Source organism: Acartia tonsa, chromosome 1 (assembly GCF_053477335.1).
Source record: "Acartia tonsa isolate MP-2025a chromosome 1, ASM5347733v1, whole genome shotgun sequence".
Classification (NCBI taxonomy): domain Eukaryota; kingdom Metazoa; phylum Arthropoda; class Copepoda; order Calanoida; family Acartiidae; genus Acartia; species Acartia tonsa.
Genome location: NC_137260.1, coordinates 37,509,906 through 37,534,116, shown reverse-complemented (window position 1 = coordinate 37,534,116; position 24,211 = coordinate 37,509,906). Strand labels below are relative to the sequence as shown.

At 30.4% G+C, this 24,211-nt stretch overlaps 1 protein-coding gene across 4 annotated transcripts; it reads left to right on the top strand.

Moving 5' to 3' along the window:
• Positions 1-1,083: 1,083 nt before the first annotated feature.
• Positions 1,084-23,932, top strand: LOC145318656 (extended synaptotagmin-3-like). Of its 4 annotated transcripts, none has more exons than XM_080160083.1 (22): positions 1,084-1,158; positions 1,488-1,558; positions 4,161-4,351; positions 4,586-4,715; positions 4,828-4,892; positions 4,974-5,022; positions 9,304-9,374; positions 11,885-11,921; positions 13,710-13,819; positions 17,479-17,589; positions 17,708-17,786; positions 18,065-18,201; positions 18,359-18,463; positions 18,690-18,815; positions 18,894-18,961; positions 19,167-19,246; positions 19,435-19,487; positions 19,610-19,719; positions 20,108-20,190; positions 20,557-20,648; positions 22,756-22,856; positions 23,693-23,932. In XM_080160083.1, the coding sequence occupies exons 1-22, from the start codon at positions 1,149-1,151 to the stop codon at positions 23,833-23,835; spliced, it is 2,022 nt and encodes a 673-aa protein (XP_080016209.1). In that variant the 5' UTR covers positions 1,084-1,148; the 3' UTR covers positions 23,836-23,932. The 4 variants fall into 4 exon arrangements, with proteins under 4 accessions (XP_080016209.1, XP_080016204.1, XP_080016223.1 ...); XM_080160078.1 differs by having other exon boundaries at positions 19,604-19,719; XM_080160097.1 differs by lacking the exons at positions 4,161-4,351; positions 4,586-4,715; positions 4,828-4,892; positions 4,974-5,022.
• Positions 23,933-24,211: the final 279 nt, after the last annotated feature.

Below are 24,211 nucleotides of genomic sequence, written 5' to 3'. Positions count from 1 at the left end.
AAACCCAAAGATACTATTCGTAGAGTAGTTTTGCAACTTAAAAGACAAGTAACACAAAGTAACAAAGAACTTTCAATCTAAAAGGGCTTTGCTGATTTATTTTCTTCATAAAATTTCGTAGCCTTTACCTTTCTTATACAAAAAACAATAATTTTTAAAAGAACAATTTTTGATCCACTGCACAGTATTAAAACTCCAGGGATCATAAGGGATAAGACACTGAATGATTAATTGGTGTATTCACATAATATAAACAAAATTATCCCAGATTTAGATTAAATTATTGCTGTATGAAAAAGTTTTAGCTTTGATAGTTTGTACCAACAAATCCCTAAAATTTTAAGTCAGTATTATTTATAGTCCAATGTCCCCTCCCTCCCTGATAAACTATAAGACAAATTTTATTGTTATACAATGCTAACTTAATTGAAACTGACATTTTTAGTGTAACTTTTATTTTTCCTTACATTTTTATAAATGCACAGCTACTATTCAACAAGGGATCGTTTCTTTGTCCTCTGTTAATTTGCAGATTTTATAAATCCAGAAACATAAATTGCTCAGAAGATTCACATGACAATAAATGAGAATTTTTTTTGCTGTTGGTAAATTTTTTTAATGCATGACATGCGCAGTCTCAGCTGCTTGTCACATCTTGCTAATTAACCGCTAAAACATTCTAAAAAGCCGAAACGCACAAAGCTAGGCGCAAGAACGTCCAATAGGGGGGGGGGGGAGGGGTGAATAACCCCCTCCTCCAAATTGAATTTGGGAGTGCCGTAGGCATCCCCAAAATTTTAAATTTTGAATTTTACCCCTTCCAAAGATTAAAAGCTTGGACGTCCTTGCCTATATGATATAAAGATAACCCCCCCAAAAATTTTGAATTTTGAAATTTTACCCCCCTCCCCCTTAAATGAAAAAGCTTGGACGCCCTTGGCTAGGTGGTTATTCGTTTTTTCGTTGCAGTTAAGACACCTTTTTGCACTATTCTTAGCCGAGACGCAGTTTTGGACAATTTGCGGCTGTCGAGCCCTGAACTTTTTAGTCTGAATCTAAATTTTAAATATTTGTATTTATTAGGATTGATGTGAGTCAGTATCTTGCAGTTTATAATAGTGTATAATGCTCTGAATTTTCACCATAAAATGATTATTAGTAAGTTTGTTTTTTCACTCTTTAAAATAATTAATTCACATCAATCTGTTTTGAAGATTATAAAATTAGTTTATAATTTTAACATTACAGCAATATTTTTATTTCTATTTATAGTAATAATTATAATATTGCATGCTAAAATGCTTAAACAAATCATTTTTATATTTAAACAGGGATATATTTAAAGAATATTATTTTTTACACTTTTATTTAATTTAGTTAGCTTTTCGATTTTACTTTTTAGTCTATTGATACTTTACACTTTTAAACATGTAACACAATCAAAAAAAAAAATCCTTGAAATTTCCTACAAGATAAATGCTGTTCAGATAATATTCCGATGAAGCTGTGCTTGCTGTTTGTCCTTGTGGGATTAGCCCATTCTGCTAAAGTTAGCCAGGTTAGAATTTATTTTAAACTCAATTAGTTGTCAATTAGATAATAGAACCACAAACAAACTTTTTGACTAAAAAAAACGTATTTTTAGCTCAGCTTGAATAAAGAATAAAAGCGCTATTCAGAAAAAGTATCCCGTAGAAATAGAGCCTTTCAAAGAGCTGAAAAAAGTTTGGAAATTTAAAGAGGTTTTCATGGAAAACTATTTATAATGATGAAAACCAATATTATAATGATTACAATTATGATCTTAAAGTAGTTTCCCTAACTTTTTATTCTGTAAGGATGAAAAAACTTTTCATCTCACAGATGTTGATAAAAAATAAGATTTACAAAATATAAATACTCCTAAATTTAGAATAGCATTGCGTTTGAAAAACAACAGGTTGATGAGATGTAAAAATTTGCAATAACAATAAAGCCTAATTTCTTTTGCATAGAACATGCACTCTAAACTGATGGGATTGCTTTTGAAATCAGCGAATAAGGATAAATATTCTCTAAAACAAAAGTAAAACTGCTTATGTTTTGTGTTGACATTAAAAAAAAAACGGCTCAAAGGCGTTACCTGCTTCTATGTAAGGCACACGACGTTAATATTTAAAGCTTGTAAAAAGTCTTACAAAAATCTCAAGCATAAAGAACTTATTTTAATTTTCACATTCAAAATAAAATTTTTATAAATGATTTTTGTGATAAATCTATGTAGCTTTTATACAAAGTATCGGCATTGATACCAATTTCTATGCCTAACCCTTTCAGGGGCCCTTCACCCTGCGGGGTTTATACCTGCGTTGCCCTAACCCTGTGGGGCAACCCCGAATGCCAGATAGTGCTACAACACATACTTTATCATTCATTTTAAAAGCAAAATACAATAAATCTAATGAAACCTAAATTCAATTAGAAAGCTAGAGATATTTAAAAGTATCCATTACAGAAATCATGTTTTCTTATATTTCATTTTTTAAAGCATTGCTTCGTCAAAACTCAATCGTTCTTGTTATTTTCAAATAGTATATGAACATTTAATTTTCTTAGAAGATTTCTTGAACAAAACGGTATTCATTTCACATATGGTAAAAACTTGCAATAGATATTAACACACAGACTTTTAGTTTTTAAATAAATATTATTTTTCCCCAGTATGGCTTCGAAACTGATTAATATCCGCTGGATTAGAACATGTTCTCAGCCATACTGAAAAATTTTGTATAGCATCATATTACAAACAATTTCCACAAAAAAAACATAAAATTAATATCAGTTTTTTTTAGCCCGGGCTCTCGGCCTCTCGGGGCAAACAAGACTGGTTGTAATACTATAATTTTTCATTTTGATATCCGTGGAAGGCTGTCTATAATACGATGTGATTAATTACCAGACTGTTTATGAATTGTTTAGGTGCTCCCCATTTCTTAAAAATTAACCCTCTTGTAAATTGTGTGTACATCCCCAATGACCAAAACAAAATTAACCCTTTTGTTGATTTAATTATTTGTTAAAAAAATGTTCATACAGATAGTTTGAACCAAAATATCTAGTTGGACAAAATTACTTAAAGGTTATAAGTCAACCAAGGAGAGAAATTGTTCTTGAGTTGTTTAGCGTTTTTTTCAGTGCAATGTCCCAGCCCCCCCCTGATAACAACTAAGATTAGATTTGCTAGCTTCTCACCGATAAGGTTAAAGTTAAATAAATAGGAAATAAGTGATCATATACTTAATTACCTCAACGTACAATATTAAATTCCATGTGTGTTAAACTTGCAACAATATTTTAAGGCTTTGATGTTTTTACTCTTTCATCTTTGAATGCCTTGTTTAGGCAGGCAGTAAAATTTCAAACACGGATAAAGATGCTGAAAATTAATCTTGAAATTCAGTAAACTAAAGAATTAAGTAAATACAAATTTTTAAAAATTGGCTGTATAGGATTTCTTAAATTCATATTATAAATGTTTTCTCTTAAGAGTTAGTGATTTTTATGTGGATATTATTTCTAATAATATGAAATACTTCTAGAAATTAATATCTATGAGTAAAGATTTTTTTTATAAATTACAATATTACATGAATCCATGTAGATAATATATTAAAGGGAATATTGGGAAAAGTTTAGAATCTGATTCTTACTCTTTTTTTTCATTTTATGTTTATGAACATTTGTACATATCACTGAGTAAACTGTATATTGAAATTTTAAAATAAGAAATCTACACCAAAATATAAAGAATTGAAGATATGTTCAAAAATTTGTAAGGAGGAAAATAATTTATAGAGACAAATTCTAGATTAGCAGATGATCAAAGTTTTCTTTACTTATTATCCACATAATAGGGAACATTTACATCGCAACAATTTAAAAAAAAAACAATTAAAGAGTTAGATAAAATAAGGGTTTTCAAAGGTTTGAGGGAGGTAAATGTAGAGTTTAACAGTTTGATGAGTGTAAACACCCCTTTACCCCCACCCTTAGATGTCAATGAGCTGTTAAATTTATGAAGAAACAGATGGATTGTTTATATCAAAAATTTCTAGATTTCTAATTTTCTAGATTTGTCGAAATTAATCATACTTAGTTTAAATTTTAACTTATCTCCCCAGTGCCTTGATGATTATGGTGACTACATGGACACCCCACCAGGTCCAGAGACGTGTCAGAAGACTAGTGGTGGTCCAGCGTGCAGTGGTCAGGGGAATTGTGTGTGTGGAGTTTGTCAATGTAATACTGATTCTAGAGGAATTATTTATGGACGTTTCTGTGAATGTGATACATGGTCTTGTCCTAAGTCAAGGTATAATTCATCAACAGATTCACCATTTTTGTAACATACATTATTAAGTTCCAGTACAGGTCTTAGTTGAGACTTAAGTCTATAAATCATAAACTTAGCTGCATAGACTTAAGAGTAATATCATGCACACAGATTAATTAAGATCTATTTGTAGCTGAATTGATTTAATTATCCTCATAAGATAATAAAAATATGTTTATCAGATTTTAGAATAAAACAAATTATTTTTTTAAGCGAAGGAATATTGTGTAACAATCATGGCAAATGTGAGTGTGGCAGGTGTTGGTGCTACCCTGGCTGGTCAGGACAGGCCTGTGACTGTCCTGTAGAGAACACAATGTGCATGTCATTGCATAGTAAAAAGGTTAAAATGAATAAAATCATTATTTTGATATAAAATTTCAAATGACTGTTTCTCAAATCGAATTGAGCACATTTTGATAATACCTGTTTGTTTGAAACCAAACTATCTTAAGGTTTGCTCTGGAAATGGTATTTGTGAATGTGGACGTTGTGTTTGTGATCATGAGTATACTGGCAGGTCAGCTACGCAGTATTTAAATCATATGATTTTGAAAAGGTAGAATTAAAAGAAGTTGACTTTATTCTTTTTTATTTGAAGGTATTGTGAACATATTCCTTTTGCTTCAGGATTCGTCACTGATAAACAAGTAAGCTTAAGTTATTTTCTCAAAATAAACTGAAAATAATAAATTAGAAAAATTAATTAATGATCAAGTTTGTGTTGTTATTAATGTCAAATACTATTTTCGCTATAAGAGAATTTTGTTCATCTGCCCAACTGTTTATTTAGATAAGTATTCTCTCAGAGAAATATTTATATGTAAAAACAAAAATTTCATTTACAAGTTTTTGACCCATTACAGTGTGGAAATTGGGACAAATTACCCCCCTCCCTCTTGTTCTTATTCTTATTTATAGTATAAATTTTCAATGGACTAGTAACTGCTAACAATTTATTAACTAGATTGACAAATAAATGATAATAGAAATAAAAAATACACAGTTTTTTGCATCAAATTCCTCGTTCCTGACAGGGATCGTGACTAATCATAAATTTTTTCTTGTTTCATCATCAAAGTTCTTTTCAAACATCTATAAGAAAGAAAGGGAGAAAATCAGGGGAAAATGAACTGTAAAAAAAAAATTAGATGTTGTCTTATATTCCCCTGCCTATAAAAGTTATTTCTAAAAAAACATGGTCCTGAGCTGGTCGGTAAAGAACTTGTGATCTTGCGATGGTACCAGTTTCGTAGAAGATATACATATTGCGTGATTAGATGAAAAAAGAAAAAGAAAAACTTAATTCTTATTTTTGTCATTTTCTTATAAAACTTGATTAACATTAATGTAATTGAACATGTAATCTAATATGTATAAGTAGTATGGGTTTTGTCTGTCCTATATAATCTCGCTAATAACCAATGAACGGATTATGTTCTCCATTTTTTATTTTTTTTTCTACTCTTCTCTCCTCCATTGCCATTATATTGCATAGCTTCTAGATGCTAAAAGTAATAAGGCTTAATTAATATTTATACATAAACCATAATTCTAAAAGTTAAGTTGACTTGCCTATCTCTGTATTCCTGTAACAATTTGATGTGAAACTATGACAGGCTGACACTGAGTAAATAAATAAACAATTTGAGGTCACTCTAATCTAAAGCTATTAACTCAACTACAAGGTGGGTTCTAGAGAGTTATTTTTTATTGTGTACTTATAACATAAATTGAAATCATATTTGTGGGTTATTGTCCTTAACCGCCTAATAGTTTAAGACGTTAATCCTCAAGTTGCTTAAAAATGTACGAGCGAAAGGAATGTTTGCCTATAAAACAAGTGCAACTTGATTTCCACGCACAGTTAGATCTTTAAGAGAGAATAGTGAAATCAAAGAGTTGGTTGTCGGGTTGCATATGCTCCATGTATAACAATGCAAGGAGAAAAAAATAAGTCGAAAGGGTTCTATTCTATTTATATTTACTAGAAAACTTTTAGTTCTGCCTTTCGACTAAACTAGATGTTATTTTTAGACATAACTTATTGTAAAACCTTACTTTTATTTTATAATCATATTTACTTTTCATTGTAAAATAGTTTTACCAGCGATCCTATTCTGCTACTAATCAAATGTGTATGTATGTCGACCTGTCAGTAGCTTTTCATAACAAATTTACAATTTTCTATCATTATGCCAAAAAAAAAATTCTGATATTTTTATTGGTAGCGTAGCAACTCTATGTTTATAGCATGAATGGCTGGACATCCAACAAACAATGATACGAAAATATACACATAGAACTATTCTATTAGAGCTTTAAAAAATATGAAAAATGTAATATTATCACAGGGAAAACTAGCAAAAAAATGGTTAGGAATAAATCAAAAGATTAATTATAATTACAAGTAAACTCAGGAATGTGGGAAAAGAAACTTGAGCTGATAATTAAAAATAAAACTGTGAAAATAATATTGTAATCGCAGAAGTGAATGCAGAATATACATGATTAGCAGCATTCCACCTCAAGCTTTGAAAATCTTTTATTGGAATAATCCACCAAGAGAAAAAATTGATTAATTCTATGACAATGAAGTTTACTAACAATTTTCAACAAAAAAAGGTCCTACGACAAAAGCAGGAGTCCCAAACGTCGGAGTGGACAAACGCAGGAGTGGACACTTAACCTAACCTAACCTATTTTAGACCATCTTATAGGTTTTTAAAATGCCCAACCACTGTCGGGGGCTTATTTGTACATTCATATCTTAACCTAACCTAATCTGTATAGAAATACTTCATCAAATTAATGTTTTAACACTCCTGCGTTTGTCCACTCCTACGTTTGGGACTCCTACGTTTGTACTGGAACCAAAAAAAACTGAGCATTTTTACGTACTATATTTATCTCACTTTTCACTCTCTCATCCCTGATTGAGATGAAAATATAGAAAGAAACATAAGTGAAGGGTTAATTACTATTTGACCCCTAGTTAAGCAATATGAATAATTAAAATAATAACTTTAAAGCATAAATGGATTAGTCAACATGCTTTGAAATTTCTACAACTTATCAAATAAAGTTTTTATTATATGTCTTTATCCAAAACTTCAAGACTTCAGAATAAGGTTGTGTAATTAAAGAATTGGTTGTTTAAAATAGCTGTAATGAAAGGAAGGTTTGTCTCTATAGGTTGTATTAACCAAGTCCCAATTAGATTACTTTTTCAATCACTATAAATAATTTTTATTTGTCACCACTTACGTACAGATAAATGTCGGGAAATTTAATAATTGCAACATAAAATAAGTATACAAATCTGAAAATTGGTATTTCACGGGTTTAGTATATTTATATTTAAATACAATTTCTTTATTATATGTTATATGTTATATTCCATTATTGATTCCTGTCTCCCTATAGCACTTTGTTTCTAAAAGTCAAACCAGGTGATACAGCACCCTTTTCAATTATTATAACTTTTGGTTTTAAAAAAAGTATAAAAATATGGAGAGAACTGAAAATGGTAAATTCACTGTAAAATATTTATTTTGGTAAAAAAGTATCCGCACAAAAAATAACAGAATGTCAGTCTGTTCGTAGCAAAAGGATCTCGGTAACTAATATGGTTCTCCTTTACAGTGCAATAACCACCCCACTAACTGTTTACACAATCTTTCAGAAACTAAAATTAAAATAAGGTAAATCAGTCGGAAGTAGAAGGTTCTAGGTGCACAGCCGGTAATATATTATAAATTGTTGATGTTAGAATTCATTAGAATTGACTCTAAACATAATTTAGACTACTTTAGGGGAAAAAAGAGGAGGCGGGAGGCTGAGATATATCGTTCCAAAAAAGAAACTGCCCCTTCCTTTGAATAGTAAGAAATATATAAGATATTAACATTGACATATTAAGAGAGCAGTGCATGCTCAAAACAATTTATAATGTATGAATAAATATGTAAAATTTTTATTTTGTTTGTGAGTTAACCTCCTGTAAGATTTTTTAACAGTGTTTGAAGAACAAATGTGCAAGCAGCGTATGCATAAAAAGCCACTTTTAAAGTTATGGTGTAAATATTTGACTAGTTTATTATTGGTTTATACTTAGTTAACACGCCACCACTGCAATCAATCAAGAGATTTAAACTTGATGTCAAAAATAGTTTTTTTCTACAGTATCTTAAAAACAAACAAAAAATTTGAATTGGAATATATCTAATAAATTTCAAAATATCTTAATTTATTTGAGATGCCTCAAATAAAAAGCTAGAATTAATACTTTGCTTAAAAAATATCTTGATTACGTTAATGAACAACGTGTTATAGAAGCAAAAGTGCATGCCTCTCATAAAAACATCAAACTCTTAAAATGCATAAGGTGTAAAAAAAGGCTTACAAAATAATAAAATAAAAATTTATACTATTTGTGTTGTTTCAAGATTTTGGCTTTCAAACAATTAATCATATTCTAAATAAAAATAAATAAGTACTATCAGTAAAATAAGTAACTGATCTATTATAAATATACAGGTAGTTAAGACAGAATTTCTCATTTAAAAATAAGTGGAAAGAATCGTTGCATATCTATTCTGATTTTTTCCTTTCAATAAAGACCTATAATAGTTATTTCTCGCATCGTATTATAAACGGCTTTCCGCGGATATAGTATGTACAATTATGAGATTAAAATGAGATTTTTTTAGCCCCGAGGTGACGAAGTCACCGGCTAAAAAAACTAGTTTTAATCTTATGATTGTACATTTCTATATTCGTAGAAAGCTGGATATAATACGATGCTAGACATAGTTTTTTCGTATGGATAAGAACCGGTTCCTATCCACTGGATTCGAATGAATACGAGAAAATTAATTAATAGATACTTCAAGAAAATGAATAATTTCGAATCTAAAATTTTGTTTTAGGGTACCCAAACTAATACATCTGGTGCAGATGTTGGGTGGGCTGGGGATGTGCTCCAGCAATTATCTCCCAGGTAAACTTTGTGTTTGGGGATTACCTAGGATTACCTCGTACGGGCGGGATTACAGTCCAGGACCTTTTCGACTTGGTGTACTGTCTAGGTCCTGGTCCAGCAGTCCAGGAGAACTAAGGATGACTGGTATGCACCCTTTTCTGTCCAAACACCCAAGGATATTAGGCTAAGTAACATCCGTCAGACAACCAACTCTCTGTGATGCACGAACTTTGTCTGAGAAGTCCCAACTGTGCATGGTAACGAGTTGCGCCTGTTTTGGGCCAAGGCATTCCCCCTACTCTAACTATTTATGTCGCGCATCTGACATAGCAGCAGTAGGAACCATTTTTAACGTCTTAGTTATGACGCGGTGTCGGCCCGAGATTCGAACCTATCACCTTCCCGACGACGAGCGGATGCGCTACGTGTTGAGCCACGGTCGCAGGTAATGGGTTCATTTCCTGCCATATCTTACATTATGTCCATTATGTATATCTTAAATAACGAAACTTCTCTAATTAATTAGCACAATTAGCAGAAAAAAAACATTGCCTCGAAGTAAAGCTTTGGATTATTGAAAAAGGATGGTTGACAGACTGGCAGTTTCAGTTTAATTGCTGCCTTACAGATATAATGCTGTTGTGGTTTCATTTTTGTATCTGTCAGTTATTGTGGCTGCGGAATACTAAAACGTTGTACTTTTTACCTGTAAAACCTTTACACAAATCAGTCATTGCTAGACAAGTTAATGATATGTATGAAAGTTACCTAGTTATGCATTAACTTCAAGACGTAATAAATAGTATTTGGCGGTTTTAATGGTCATGGATTATAAAATATTTTTTTTTGCATTTAAACAACAAAAAGTGTTTTTATTGCTTTGTATAAACTTTATGAAGAGGCAAGTTATGCTAGTAGTGGTCATGAATGACATCCTCTTATAATAATTAGGAATTTTTTTGTATTTAGGTTTAGATAAAGGGTGTGCAAAAAAAATGCGGACATTTTTAAAATTGAAATAGTGTAAATACCGTCAGATTATTTGTAGCACAGGAACCATTCTTATATTTCCAAAAAATACAGTTCATAGCGGTTCTATCGGTATGCGTAACATTTTTCTACTATTAAAACAAGCCGCGCAATTTGAAATTGATAATGTAGGCATCTCTTTTTGCAAAATATCTTCTCAAATTTTTAGTTATATTTTAAAATTTACTCGCAAGTCAAGTTTTACATCAGTTGGGACATTTTAACACGTAGCTCCGTAACTATACGTAGCAGAGGAATCGTTCGTATATTTCCAAAAAATAGACTTTTTAGTGGTTCTAATGGTATGCGTAACATTTTTCTACTATTAACACAAGCCGTCCAATTTCAATTTAAAAAATGTCCGCATTTTTTTTGCACACCCTTTAATTACTTAACCGATTGATTTCTCCATTTTAAGGAGGCTTTTCAATGGTCCTGGGATGGTTTTGGTCTATTTACGCAGATTAAGTTATTACTAATATTAGTGTGAGGAAATTAAAGTGTGTTTCTACTGAGTGAGAAGTGGTTTCGTGTTCTCATCTTGTATGGGGGTCTATTTACCCGCCTGGACAAACAATTAAGACTTCACCATATAAATTCTCTACACCCAACTGAGATTTATATTACATTTACCAAGCCTTCAAGGGATACTCTTACTTTCTGTTTTTTAATAATGCTTAGGTCCTTTAAAGATAGATTAAAGCACATAAATTATACTAAGTATCTTTAACATATAATGAAATAGGAGAATGGCTCCTTTAACGTTAATGTATCATCTTAACAAATAGCCTAAAACCGGGCCTGGACTAGCATTTTACTTACTTAAGTTGGATCTAATTAGTCTAGCGGGTTTTAGAGATCATATAAGACAATCATTAAAATAAATTTAATCATTTGAATAGTTTAAATCTGTTAATCTTTTTAAAAATTTGAAGTTGGTATGTTTTTCAACTTATTTTTAATAAAAATTACTCTTTTATTATTTATAAGTTATATTGTCGCAGGAGTTTCTCTTTAATTTATACAAACATAACACAAATTTGAATGATTTAATAGAATTCCGTATTGTGTTTTAATGACAAAAAAGTCATTTTATGATGGCTAAATCCTAGGATTTTTTTCGGAGATACGTCATAAAAATATGTCTAAAATTGAAGGTGGAGAGAAGAGATGGGTTTGGACGTATTTTATGACGTCACACACGAAACTTTCCGTATCTAAATTATTCATTAATTGTGTTTTCAAGGCTGGACAAGCTGAAGCTGATATTTTTTTTGCCAGCCTGAGCAGTTCGTCCACTTTTTGAATAAGCAGTTAAAGTTGCTTATGATTTTAAAAAACAGCCGAATAACTAAAAGCTGAAGCCTTGGGTAGCCGACACCAAGTCAACAATCTGCAGCCAAGCCGCTTTACTTTTACGAAGATTTTATCAAGAGTGGGATATACAACATTTAACTATATCCGTCTTTTGAAAAACTAATTTGTCATTGTATTATCAGGGTGAGTGAGATGTGCACTAAATTACTTAACTCCAGGGTAAGTATATCTGTTTTTTTTTTTGTCTGGGTTTGTTCAACCGGTCTGTCTCCCTCATTTAATTTCCTTTTCGTATTATTTTAAAAGTTGTAATTTTGTTCTCTAGATTTTTTAAAGAATGCATTTAAACATAATCTCGACCAAAATTAAAAGACCCTTCAAAATCTTTTTAGCAGACAGACAGACGGACATCCAAGTATATTTTTTCTGATCAGACCACCTACTGAAATACCAATCTTAAACTTATGATGTGAGTTAAAGCATCAAAAATGTTTCTAAAAAACAACATAAATATTAGTAGTTTTTTTTATAAATAATTAACTAGTGGCTTCTCCCCTAGTTAGACTCTTATCAATCAATATTTGTTTTAAAACATAATTTACATCATGTGGTTTAGCATGTGCTGATATGTAATTTCCTTACAGATTTTATTGTATAAAAAGAAAAAATTCTATGGGTTGGATGGGAACTTTTTTTTATAACTTTTTCGATTATAAGCCTGAATAAAAACTGTGGAAAAATTGGCCCAGCCGTTTTCCATATCTTATTGGACAATCATACTTAAATATACTCACACTATTTTAGAATCTGGGGTTTTGCTAAATTGTAAGAAACAACATTTTAAATGTTTACTTTTTTATCAAGTTGTCATTTTGTGGGCCAAAATAATATGACAAAAATTGTTGAGTTGAAGGGATTTATAAAATATTTAATTAGTTTAAATTCAACTAAAAGGGGTTTATATAGAAATTTTTTATTTGCACTTGCTCTAAAATTTTAACTAAAAGAAGGCCAGTTGTTGTTAGTTTAAATTGTTTTCTATTGTACTATCTATTTATCCCATATTAGAAACAAACATATAAAAATACATCCGCATTTTTTCTTAAATTTATACCTAATATAATTATCATCGTTACTTTACATTAATCTTTTGATCATTTATTTTGTCTAATAAAACTTTTAGGTCAAGAAAACAATAAGCTAAAACTATGCTTTTTAAACATACAAGAAGACAGACAAAGATTTTAATTTAAGTATCATATTATTAGAAAGCCTAAGGACCGACCCGTGGATAATTATAATTATATACAAGCTTACCTTTTAGAAATGATGTATTTGTTTATTTTTTCAAATTTCCTACAGAGTCTGTTTCTGGTGTACAAACCTTTAATAATTTTATATTGATCATCAGACAAAGACGACCAAATTTTTGTATGAAGTTGATAAATAAATTGTGTCTACGTAAAGGTCAATATTGTCAATTAAAGAAGATATAAACATTTTGGAGAATTTCATACAAATGCATGGAAAACTGTTTGAATTACCACAAAAAATTTTAAAAATAGATCTGATAATAAAATTGAGCCTCGTCCTATTGATTTTAAACATTGACTTCTTTACACATTGATAAATAATCTGAAAGCGATGTACATGCACATACATGTTTTTTAACTTTAAAATAAAAATCATAAACAAATATTCTTTATTTGAAAAAAATGATATTTTATGGTTGACAATATGACAATAATGTTTAACGCAGTTTCAAGAATAATGCTTAAGCATAAGCGAGTTCGTTACTTGTAAATATAGGTGTCCTTGTTAGTGACAAACCTAAACTACAACTAACTTTTTCTGTCCCTTAATCAAAATATTGCATCTGCTGCTATTTACGATAGATGGATGAATGTATCTCTTAAAATTTACTTGGTCTGTCAGTATGTTGGGCATTGTTAAAAGGTAATTTGAATCCTATAGGAAATTCTATTGATTCCTTTTTTTATTTGTCAGGTAGAACCGCTGGTGCAAGGTGCCCTGGCCGCCCTCAATCTTGGAAGCAAGGCATTCAAATTCACAAGAATTAATCTGGGACATGTCCAGCCAAAGATCACTAACATCAGGTATTACTCAGAGATAGGTTAATAGGATATATAAATAAATTACTTCTTGTCAGGTAAAATAAAAGGACAAACTATCATTCTAACCGAAGCAGCTTAGAGTTTTTCCAAAACAAGTGTACAATTGTTAAACTCTTGAAAGGGTATATGACGTCAATCGGCACAGTTCGGCCACAAGGTGGAACATTTGTCCAATTTTTTGGAATAGCTTGTATGTAAGTATAATTTGTTTATATAATATCTTCTATAAAGTTTAACTTGTATAGAAAAGCTTGTATGCAAGTATAATTTGTTGATATAATATCTTCTATTAAGTTTAACTTGTATATAAAAGCTTGTATGTAAGTATAATTTGTTAATATAATATCTTCTATAAAGTTTAACTTGTATATAAAAGCTTGTATGTAAGTATAATTTGTTGATATAATATCTTCTAAAAAGTTTAACTTGAATAGAAAATTCTATTTAAGTATAATTTGTTTATATAATATCTTCTATAAAGTTTAACTTGTATAGAAAAGCTTGTATGTAAATATAATTTGTTGATATAATATATTCTATAAAGTTAAACTTGTATAGAAAAGCTTGTATATAAGTATAATTTGTTTATATAATATCTTCTATAAAGTTTAACTTGTATAGAAAAGCTTGTATGTAAATATAATTTGTTGATATAATATATTCTATAAAGTTAAACTTGTATAGAAAAGCTTGTATATAAGTATAATTTGTTGATATAATATCTTCTATAAAGTTTAACTTGTATAGAAAAGCTTGTATGTAAATATAATTTGTTGATATGATATCTTCTATAAAGTTTAACACTGATATAAAAGCTTGTATATAAGTATAATTTGTTGATATAATATCTTCTATAAGGTTTAACACGGATATAAAAGCTTGTACGTAAGTATAATTTGTTGCATATTTTCACCTTTAAAAAAGCCATGAACTCTGATGGTACTAGCCAGCCAGCCACAGAGACGAAAATCATAGAATTCAATACCTGGCACGACCATTAAACCAGATTTATAACAAGGATGAAACATCAATGAAAGCTAAGCTATAGAATTATAATATAAAACAAATAAATATTAACTCTTGAAGAGTGTAAGAACTATTAAAGCAGAATGTGTATAAATCAAATATTAGTTGCAAAATTGCTTGAATACAGGATACTGTTTTAAAAACTATTTACATTTTTAGGACTTGATTTGCTTAATATTTTACCTTGTTGTCCTAGGAATTATTATCCAAATATCAGATGAATGGAAATATTATATGGATATTATATCATATAAAAAAATATTGCCGTAAAAGTTAAAAACTCAGCATGTTTAAAATGGACTTTTAGACAAATTATTATATAGTTGCTGCGCTTTCAAAATCGTACCTAACTGTTGCAGGAATCATCAGGTAAGTTTAAAATCTCTAAGTTTACGGTAAGAGCAATCCGTTACAGACTTTTGGGAGGGACCGACCCTAAAATAGAAAAGCTTTGCTTTTAATTTCTTTAAATTTTCCAAGAAAAGGACATTGGAATAATATTGTTTTGAAATATATCTTTATCTATCCTAGGATAGTAAAAGCAGATTATATGAATCTAGACCTTAGTTTGATTCATTGATAAAGGAATTAGTATAATAGCTTTTTCGCCTTTGATGTTATTGATGAATGCTTAGTATAAAACCTTGGAAAATTTCTGACAAGTGATGCTTTTCTACATATAGGGCCGGTCCGACCGTCTGTATGAAATAGCTCTTTTCATTAGTTTCGGCATCTATGAATTGTCCTATCGATTTTAAACTTGGCATGTGGTTTCCTATAACAGGTACAGAAAGAAGTAGCAGATCTATAATCAAATAGGTTCGCATGTCCATTTTAAACGTGATTCTTTTTGGCATTTCTAAAAACTATATATAATATGACATAATCATTCTTTTCACTTGATTTTAGGAATATTGATTCCTAGGGCTATAAAGTATATAAATTATAGATCAACCAAAGCAACACTATAAGTAAGTGTATATTAAGCATCCTATACTGAAGTAAAATGGGATAAAATAGTACAGAATATTTATTCAGACTCATGGAAATTTACTGCGTTGTTATTCTGTATTTGTTGATGTTCGTTGGTCTACCTTTCTGATTTGTTAAGTTTTACTTTTTCTCGTATTTTTAAACTTGATTCATCAAATTTGACAATACTATGCTAACAATTTAAAATTACTGTAAAGTCATAATATAAATAATTTAGGAAATAAACAATTGACAGATATCATTCGGATTAAATATCCCTTCATTCCTAGTAACAAATAAATGCAGGAACATGAAAGCAGAGAAGAAGAAACAAAAATAAAATGGATAGAGGGATATATAAATTAATCTTCTCCTTATAAAAATAAGCATATATCAATCTATGAATAACATATCCTTTCTCAGTAGGATTCATCTTAACTTTTTAAAAGAAAAATAATTTTTATTCTTTCATTGACTTATCCATGAAACCATGAACAGAATCATAAATGTAAGGGAGTATACACTTTTACATTGCACTTTATTTTTTCAAGTCACTAAAAAACACATAGCATAAAACGGCTTCACTTTAGAATGAAAACATTGCTTTAAATCAATATGTTAATAACATTAATAATATGCTATGCGTAAATCTATGGTTTATTAATCCTTTCGTTTTTGGTACCTCCAAAGGTATTTATTTTAAATCTCAGTTTTGAGGGGGTTTCCCAATGTTTCCTCTCCGCATCATATGAAGCCTTAATCCTAACCATAAGAAAAAAACAAAGCTTCCCCAAAAATTATGGATAAATTTTATCGAACAATTAATGTTTTGGATGTATAAGCATACAAGCAGAAAGCTACTTTAGAGTGAATTATTTAAGTCGTTTATCTTCTTATTCTTTGCAATGATAATTATGTAAAACAGTAACCGTAGTTTTAATGGTATTTGAACAAAATAGTGTAGGAATATTTATTATACAGTTCCAGAAAAAAATCTCCTATTTACGCTAATCATTGCAATTTAATTTGCTAAGTAGATATAATACATAGATCCTAAAGTGAAATAGTTACTCAATGTTACAGTGATATTTTTTATATACTGATCTTAAATAGGTGTAAAATTGCGTAAATATCGACCATAGACTCCGAATTATAAGCTTCAGACTCACGAGATTGACCTTTCAGTGAAATCCCATCCTAAGCTCACATATAAAAATTTTGTCTCATAGTAAGACTGCACATAAATGTAATTTCTTAACTTAAAAGTTCAATATGAGTTGCACTTGTTTGTCATTTAAAAATTACATAACAATTTATTTTTGCAGAATTATTGTTTACTATTTTTTTTTATCTACAATCGAAAGGGTCAGGGTTCTAAGCCTCTTAGAGAAAAACTGTTGCTTTTTCGTTTTCAAAAATTACCTTTCTAACATATAGTACTTAAACCATGGTATCTTGTAATTTTTAATTCTAACAATGCCAATAATATAAAAATCAGCAAGACCCTGATTTTGATATGCATACTAATAAATTGTTTCTTAAATCATGAAATACAATCTTTGTAAGGTACTCTTGTAATTCATGCAAACTACATTTATTTCCAAAGTGTAAATATCAAAATCACAAAAAAATCTTATTTCTAGGACTCATGGAGCAGTGTCAGATATGCATCGCATAGTGATTGATTTTGATATGATCTATGATGGTAATGCTGATATACAAGTAGCCATACTGGGTACTGCTAGTGGACTCAAGTAAGAAATATTTTAATAAAGTTTTTTTTCTTAGGAAATTAATTTTTCCTAGCTTAAAAAGAAGGGTGATACAAATATCTATTTTTGAAAAAAAAAATCATTAAAACTATGTTGAAAGGAATGTAAAGATAGCAGGAAGAGCCAGAATTGTTCTGTCTCCAACAATGAGTGAACTTCCTTTAGTTGGAGGTATCCAGGTAAATAGCTAGATTTGTACTAATTGTCTCCAACAATGAGGTAAAGAATTAAAACTAAATAAGATAACACCAACAATAAGTGACAATCTTTTATTTGCCCTCTTTTAAAGCAAATATCCAAGAGATTAAATTTTAATATTTTATCTATCTTTCTGGTGATTGCAGAAGCATGAAACTCTGAGTAAAAGAAAATAAAAATCAAAGATAAAATGTTGTTTCACTTTTCAGTATATGAACTTTTAGATTTTTTTTACCTGCAACTCATTTTTTTATCTTAGTTTTTCTTCCTGACCAAGCCAGAAATAGATTTTGATTTTGATGGTCTGGCTAAAGTGGCAGATTTACCTGTCATTAAGAAGAAGATCAAAGAGGACTTGCTTAAGGATCTGAATGAACAAGCTGTCTTTCCAAACAGGTTTGCAGATTCCTTATTTTAATGTGAACCTTTTTTAGGCTGATTTTTATTTTTATTTTCATTTACTGAAGCAGTGAAGAAACAAAGCAACATTGTTTGGTCAATAGCTATCTCTGAAAGAAAGTCCAGCTCTGTATAACTCAACAATAATATTCAGGATTACCATTCCATTGTCCTGGACAGCCAATCCTCAAATGATCTGGCAACCTCAAATTTCTGGAATCTTGGGAGTCAAGCTGAAGTCAGTGAAAGGACTACCAAGGTAAACAAAAATCAAACTAGATCAAGTTTGGTTATGATACAAACATATATTATTCCACTAATTTAAGCTGTCTGTGTTGAAATAAAATATTAAAGTTTTTAATTGTGGGAAAACTTTATTCAACCCCATCCGATCAAAAAAGTTGCTTCTGCAATGATTCATATATAAGATATTCAAAACCTTACCCAACATAGCCCAACTCTTCATTTAATTGTGTATTTCATAGACGTGGAGGAATGAGAAAGTTTGTAGGACAGGACAGACCAGATGTTTACGGAATTGTTAGTGTTGGATCCAAAGAATGGAACACTAATGTTGTCAAGAATTCTCAGGAGGCCACCTGGAATGAGTGGTAACTTTTATTTGACTGTCTTATTGGTTCCTGTAATTGTTAGTTTATAATTTTATCTTACTGACAAGATTTGTTAAGGTATGAATTCCCATTAGAGGTAGTTGACGGTCACCTAGTAGAGATTAATATGTATGATGATGACACAGGTATGTCAAATAATGTAGGAACCAGGTTCTTAGTTCGATATAAGAAGCTTGGAACCATACTATAAAAAATTAAAAACAAATGTGTATATGAAAACCTTGCTTTAAAGGTTTAATTGTGTAATGAAATTGTCAAATAGCTTTAGTTTTATATAACATGAAAAATAAAACGTATGGGGATATCACATTTTTTTTATAATTTTCTTAGGAAGCAATGATGAATTTCTTGGGTACGCTGCTTTGGATGTTCATTCTGCCATGCAAACCCCCCATTTTCTATCAACTCAGGTTTATGCATGTTTTTTAGCTTAAAACTGTGTCTTTAATCATTAGGACAACAGAAATAGTAAAGTCTAATGCAGTTCTAGGCATAAAATACAATGGTCATTTTGTTTTGCTTTATTAAGAATAAATTATTTTCTAATAAATATTTATTTTCTATATCTCTCTTTTGTAAACATTTATGTTTTTTAAAGAAAAATATTGGATCTACAAATGTTCTGCAAAGCAACCAGCCTTTAATTTCCAGGTAAAGTTTTTACATTAATTTTACAGAAAATGTAAAAGTTATACACTAAAACATCTAAAATTCATGTCTAAACTATAGAATGATTGTTTTTGGTCAGTATGATTTATTATCTGTAGTCTCAGGTCTACAACAGCCAAGCTTGAAATGGTTCCTGGTAGAAAGACAAAGTATGCCAACATTTCTGGAGAAGTTGATTTAGAGATGGCTTGGATGCCTTTGGTTAATGTTCCAGGTACACATTATATATTCGCTGTACCTGGTGGAATTAAACTGGAGATTAAATGTCTTCTGGCACATATGATCATCTGGTGCTTTTTTCACAAAGTGTCCATCGAGAACTGAACCCCCCCCTTTTTATTGTTGAAATAATTTGACAATAAAGGGGGATTTTTTAATAATGAGGGGCTCTTGCATTGCAGTGCTACTTAATACCCAATACAACCTAACCTAACCTTAAGTAATGAACAAACAAATTAAAAACTAGTCCCCTCCCTCTTATTTTCAATTAATTTTAAAGATATGATGGGCTCAGTGCTCAACAAGGTACTTTGAGAAAATAATTACTAATTAACTCGGTCTTAGACATGCAGAAAACCCTACCTACCCGTGTATCTGTTAAGGTGCCCCAACAGGAAAGTTGTTTCCTAGCAGTACAGATGCCGTGCTTAGTATCTTTGTTTACTCTGCTAATAATTTAGTTAAGGTAAATGGTGTAAATTTTATTGGGCAAGGACTAATATGTCCAAGAGTAGAATGATATAAGATGATATCTTAAATCTTGACTTTGTATGAAACGATAAACTCATCTTTAAGATTTCCCCCCAAAAATTTATATTTTTTTAGTATGGCCTCGAAACAGCTCTGTGGGCCACAGTAAAAATCATGTACCGTATTGTATTTTAGAAATTTTTTTACAGATTATAAAACAAAAATCTTGCAAATTTCTTGGGTCAGAGCCTTTGACATTTCAGTGCCAACTAAATCGGAAACCTCTTTTTTTTTATTATACTATCCGCGGAAAGCTGTCTCTAATATGTATGATGCTTTAAATAACTATTTTATATATTAGTACACAACAGAGCCCGTGCCTGCAGGATATCTTCCCTCTCCTAGAGCAATTATTAAGGTTGCAAACTACACATCAAAAACTGAAACTGCTAAGTAAGTTGTTATGAACTAGTAGGGTTTGTTTAGTGCAGATCTGCTGCAGCTGCGGATTTTTAAAAATATAGACTTACTTTGCTGCGGCTGCCAATAAAAATTGCGAATTCAGTCAAATTCCTGCGAAATTTTAATCATAATATTATAGGTAGGCTGTCATTTAAAAAAATAATTATATTAGTAACAAAAGGATAAAGTATTCCCTCATATCTTTTGTAACTCCTATAAAATAGCATACTTTTTTTCATAGAAAAAATTCTCTTTTCAAATGTTCAAGTTTATAAAGAACAATGACAATTTACAGCTGTAGCTGAGAAAGAGTAGTAAAATAAAAACTAATTTACAAGTAATTGAAATGGAAATGAATGAAATTACAATGACTATGGATACAACATTACATAACTGATATATATATATATATAAAATGCTATGATGTTTGTATATCTTTCCGTGTGTCTATTTCATTTCTGTGAAGAAAAAATCTATTAAATTATCTGAAGGGTGGGTAGGACATTTGTCCATTATACTGTAACGACCAACCAACTAAGGCAATTAAAGGAAGGAGCCAAGGCAATTGGTTATGTAACACTCCAATCAACCAACCTTTGATTGTACGCATTTTGGATGAAAGTTCTAACTGGGAGTTGTGCCTCTCAATGGGCCAAGCATTGTCTCTCCATTCACAAATCTGAAATGGCAAAGAAGTTTTTTTATACACATAAAAATAAGAAGGGATGATCTGTGATTCGCTTGTTAATATTAGGGTTCTACCCAATTTTTATTACTCCATATTTTGAAATCCAATACTAAAAGCCCCAAAACAGTTATTTGAAGAAGACAAAAAGAATGCCGATAACAACTCAAATCCTTTCTCTAAATGAATTGTTTTGGTAACCATTCAGGGGGACAGAGATACGTTAGTGGACGATAAAAAACTATTGTGTTTAACGCTTTGAAAACATAGTATGAAAAAAGGAATGCCTTGGCCCACAAACAGGCATAGCTAATTACCATTAACGGGTAGGACCTATGGTCTTGGTTATGACTTGAAAAGGCTCAATTTTTGTCTATTGTTTAGGTCAGTTTAGAAGTAATGTGTTTAGAGAAACAAAAATTTGATAATTGACCAATTTCTCTTACACTGACGTATCCCTGTAAACCTGTTAACCACTAGACAACATTTATTATCATGTATTTACACCTCCTCGTAATTTCAGAGTATTTCCGCTCACCACGCCACAAATACAAAATTTTAAATAGGCTTCAGACAAAAACATGGACGATTACGTCCAACTGACGCCAAGCTTTAAAATTGAATGGACAGTCATGATTTTATTAATTATCTTTTTACTTTCTTACTTTACCCCCTAATTATAGTAAACAAAATTACCCTTTATACAAATGAAAAGTAAGCACATAAGTAAGTACATTCCATTCACAATTCCACAAATCCATGGTCCTCTCACTCTGTTTCTAGTCCACTTTTTACATATAAATAATTCTCATTTAAATTGAATTTCTATCATAACCCTAATTCTTTTTATTATGGGATAATATAATAAACGTACTAAAACTCATTTACACAAACAATCACTTTTAAAATGCTTTTTAGTTCATTTAATTAAAATATAAAAGCATGAATAAGTGATGATACTTCTGTAGCACAGGTCACAAATTAGCAAGCTGCTAACCTTACTTAACCTAACCTAATAGAATCATTGTACAAAAAAATTACACTCTTGTTATGGAAATATGATTTTCAATATTGGATTTATCCTATAAAATAAAGTAGTGAGATTTTTTGGGGTGTTTAACTATTTTAAGTTCACAATTATACAAAGTCCTTATTTAATTTAGATTTTCAGCTAGACTTCAGAAATTATTTATTAAGATTTTATTTATCAATTGTCATATTAAAGGTCTGTTTGACTGTACGTAAGTCACAGATTTCTTTACTATACTACTATTTGCTATAAGTTTATGAGTTGTTGTGATTTTATATTTTGCTGTTTATCTTGTTTGATATTTATGAGCTTCTTTAAGTAAAGATTTGGCATCCTTGGTTTTATTTTGATTTCAGTTTTTATCCATAACTTTTTTTTTGTAGGAAAACCCAACAGGCCACCTTCAACCATGGTGAAGTATATATGCTTCAATCTAATTGGAAAACTCAAGCATTGGTCATTAAAGTTGAAGAATCTGATTCAGGTAAATTATTAGGACGAAGCCCATTTTGTTCCGAATTTGTATCACTTTTGAAAAGTGCGACTCCAGTTACGTCATATTTTTCTTTCCCGAAAAAGGGAAGGGGGGAAGAAAATCTCTTCAAAAGAGATGGGAAAAAACCCCTTTTCTCTCATCTCTTTTTTCTTCCCCCCTTCCCTTTTTTTTCTTTCCCTCTTCCCTTTTTCGGGAGAGAAAAATATGACGTAACTGGAGTCGCACTTTTCAAAAGTGATACAAATTCGGAACAAAATGGGCTTTGTCAATTATTAGCTAATGTGGCCATCAAGCAAATCAAAATGTTCTACCAATAAACTAATCAAAGTGAAATAATTATTTTTCATAAACAAAACATTTAAAGTGCAAAGACAAGTTTTGATTTTTAGTATCGAAACAGGCTATATTTCAGAAAGACACAAAAGAAAACTGTATTACAGAATATAACGAAATTTTATGAAAAAGAGTAAATGAATGGTTACTATCCTATCATATAAAGCAAGCTTTTTTGTCTGTAGCAAAGGATCTCACTAATTGCTCAACCGATGTGGTCTGATATAGGTCATAAGATGGTTTTAGGCTATTATATTTTTGCAAATATGTCTGGGTATGGTTTTAGGCTATTATTCTGCCCTTCCATAGCCTTTTAAAAAATAAGAGCCTCTAGATGCTAGGGGTACAGCAGCTAGTAGAGTTTATATAAGCAGCTTTGAGGAATGTTCAAGACCTAAGATTCTTCAGTAACAATAAAGGCCAAGGGTTCACTTTATTTATAGAGTTGCCGACTTTCTACAATTGTCAAAAATAAATGTTCTAAATTTTAGGAAAAGCATTTGGAAGTATCTCAATCCCTTTGACGAGCCTGCAGGGTAAGGACCTGGTTCAAGAGCTGCTGCCATTGAATCCTGCCCAGCCCAGCATAACCATCACTATTTCTGCATCTATTAGATTTCCCTATGCTAAATAATATTTTATATTTGTCTAAAATATGAATATAATCCAATTTTTTTATCCTCTCATTGCCATTTTGTTCAATAAATCTGAAATCGCCCCTAATTCATTAATTATTAACCTACAAATAGATGTGTATACTCTTTTTCGTCGTTATTAATTCTAAGTGTCATAACGAAGTAGTAAATAATTGAAAAATTGTTTCCCTAATACAGAATCTACAACACAGAGCGCAGATTATGATCATAAACAAAATTTGCAAACTAAATGATTAGTTGTCTGGAATAAAAAAGCTCATTCGCAAAGTTGGTAGGGGTTAACAAGCACGTTATTTTTATTTCATTCGTTAGCTTAAAACTTTGTGTAATTTAAATCTTAATTGGTTGGTTCAA

Excerpts from the sequence above, each read along its gene's own strand:
- LOC145318656 (XM_080160078.1), top strand. Across the intron at positions 9,375-11,884 it reads CTCCAGCAATTATCTCCCAG|GGTGAGTGAGATGTGCACTA; the intron begins GTAAACTTTGTG and ends TTGTATTATCAG. Across the intron at positions 18,962-19,166 it reads TATGTATGATGATGACACAG|GAAGCAATGATGAATTTCTT; the intron begins GTATGTCAAATA and ends TAATTTTCTTAG.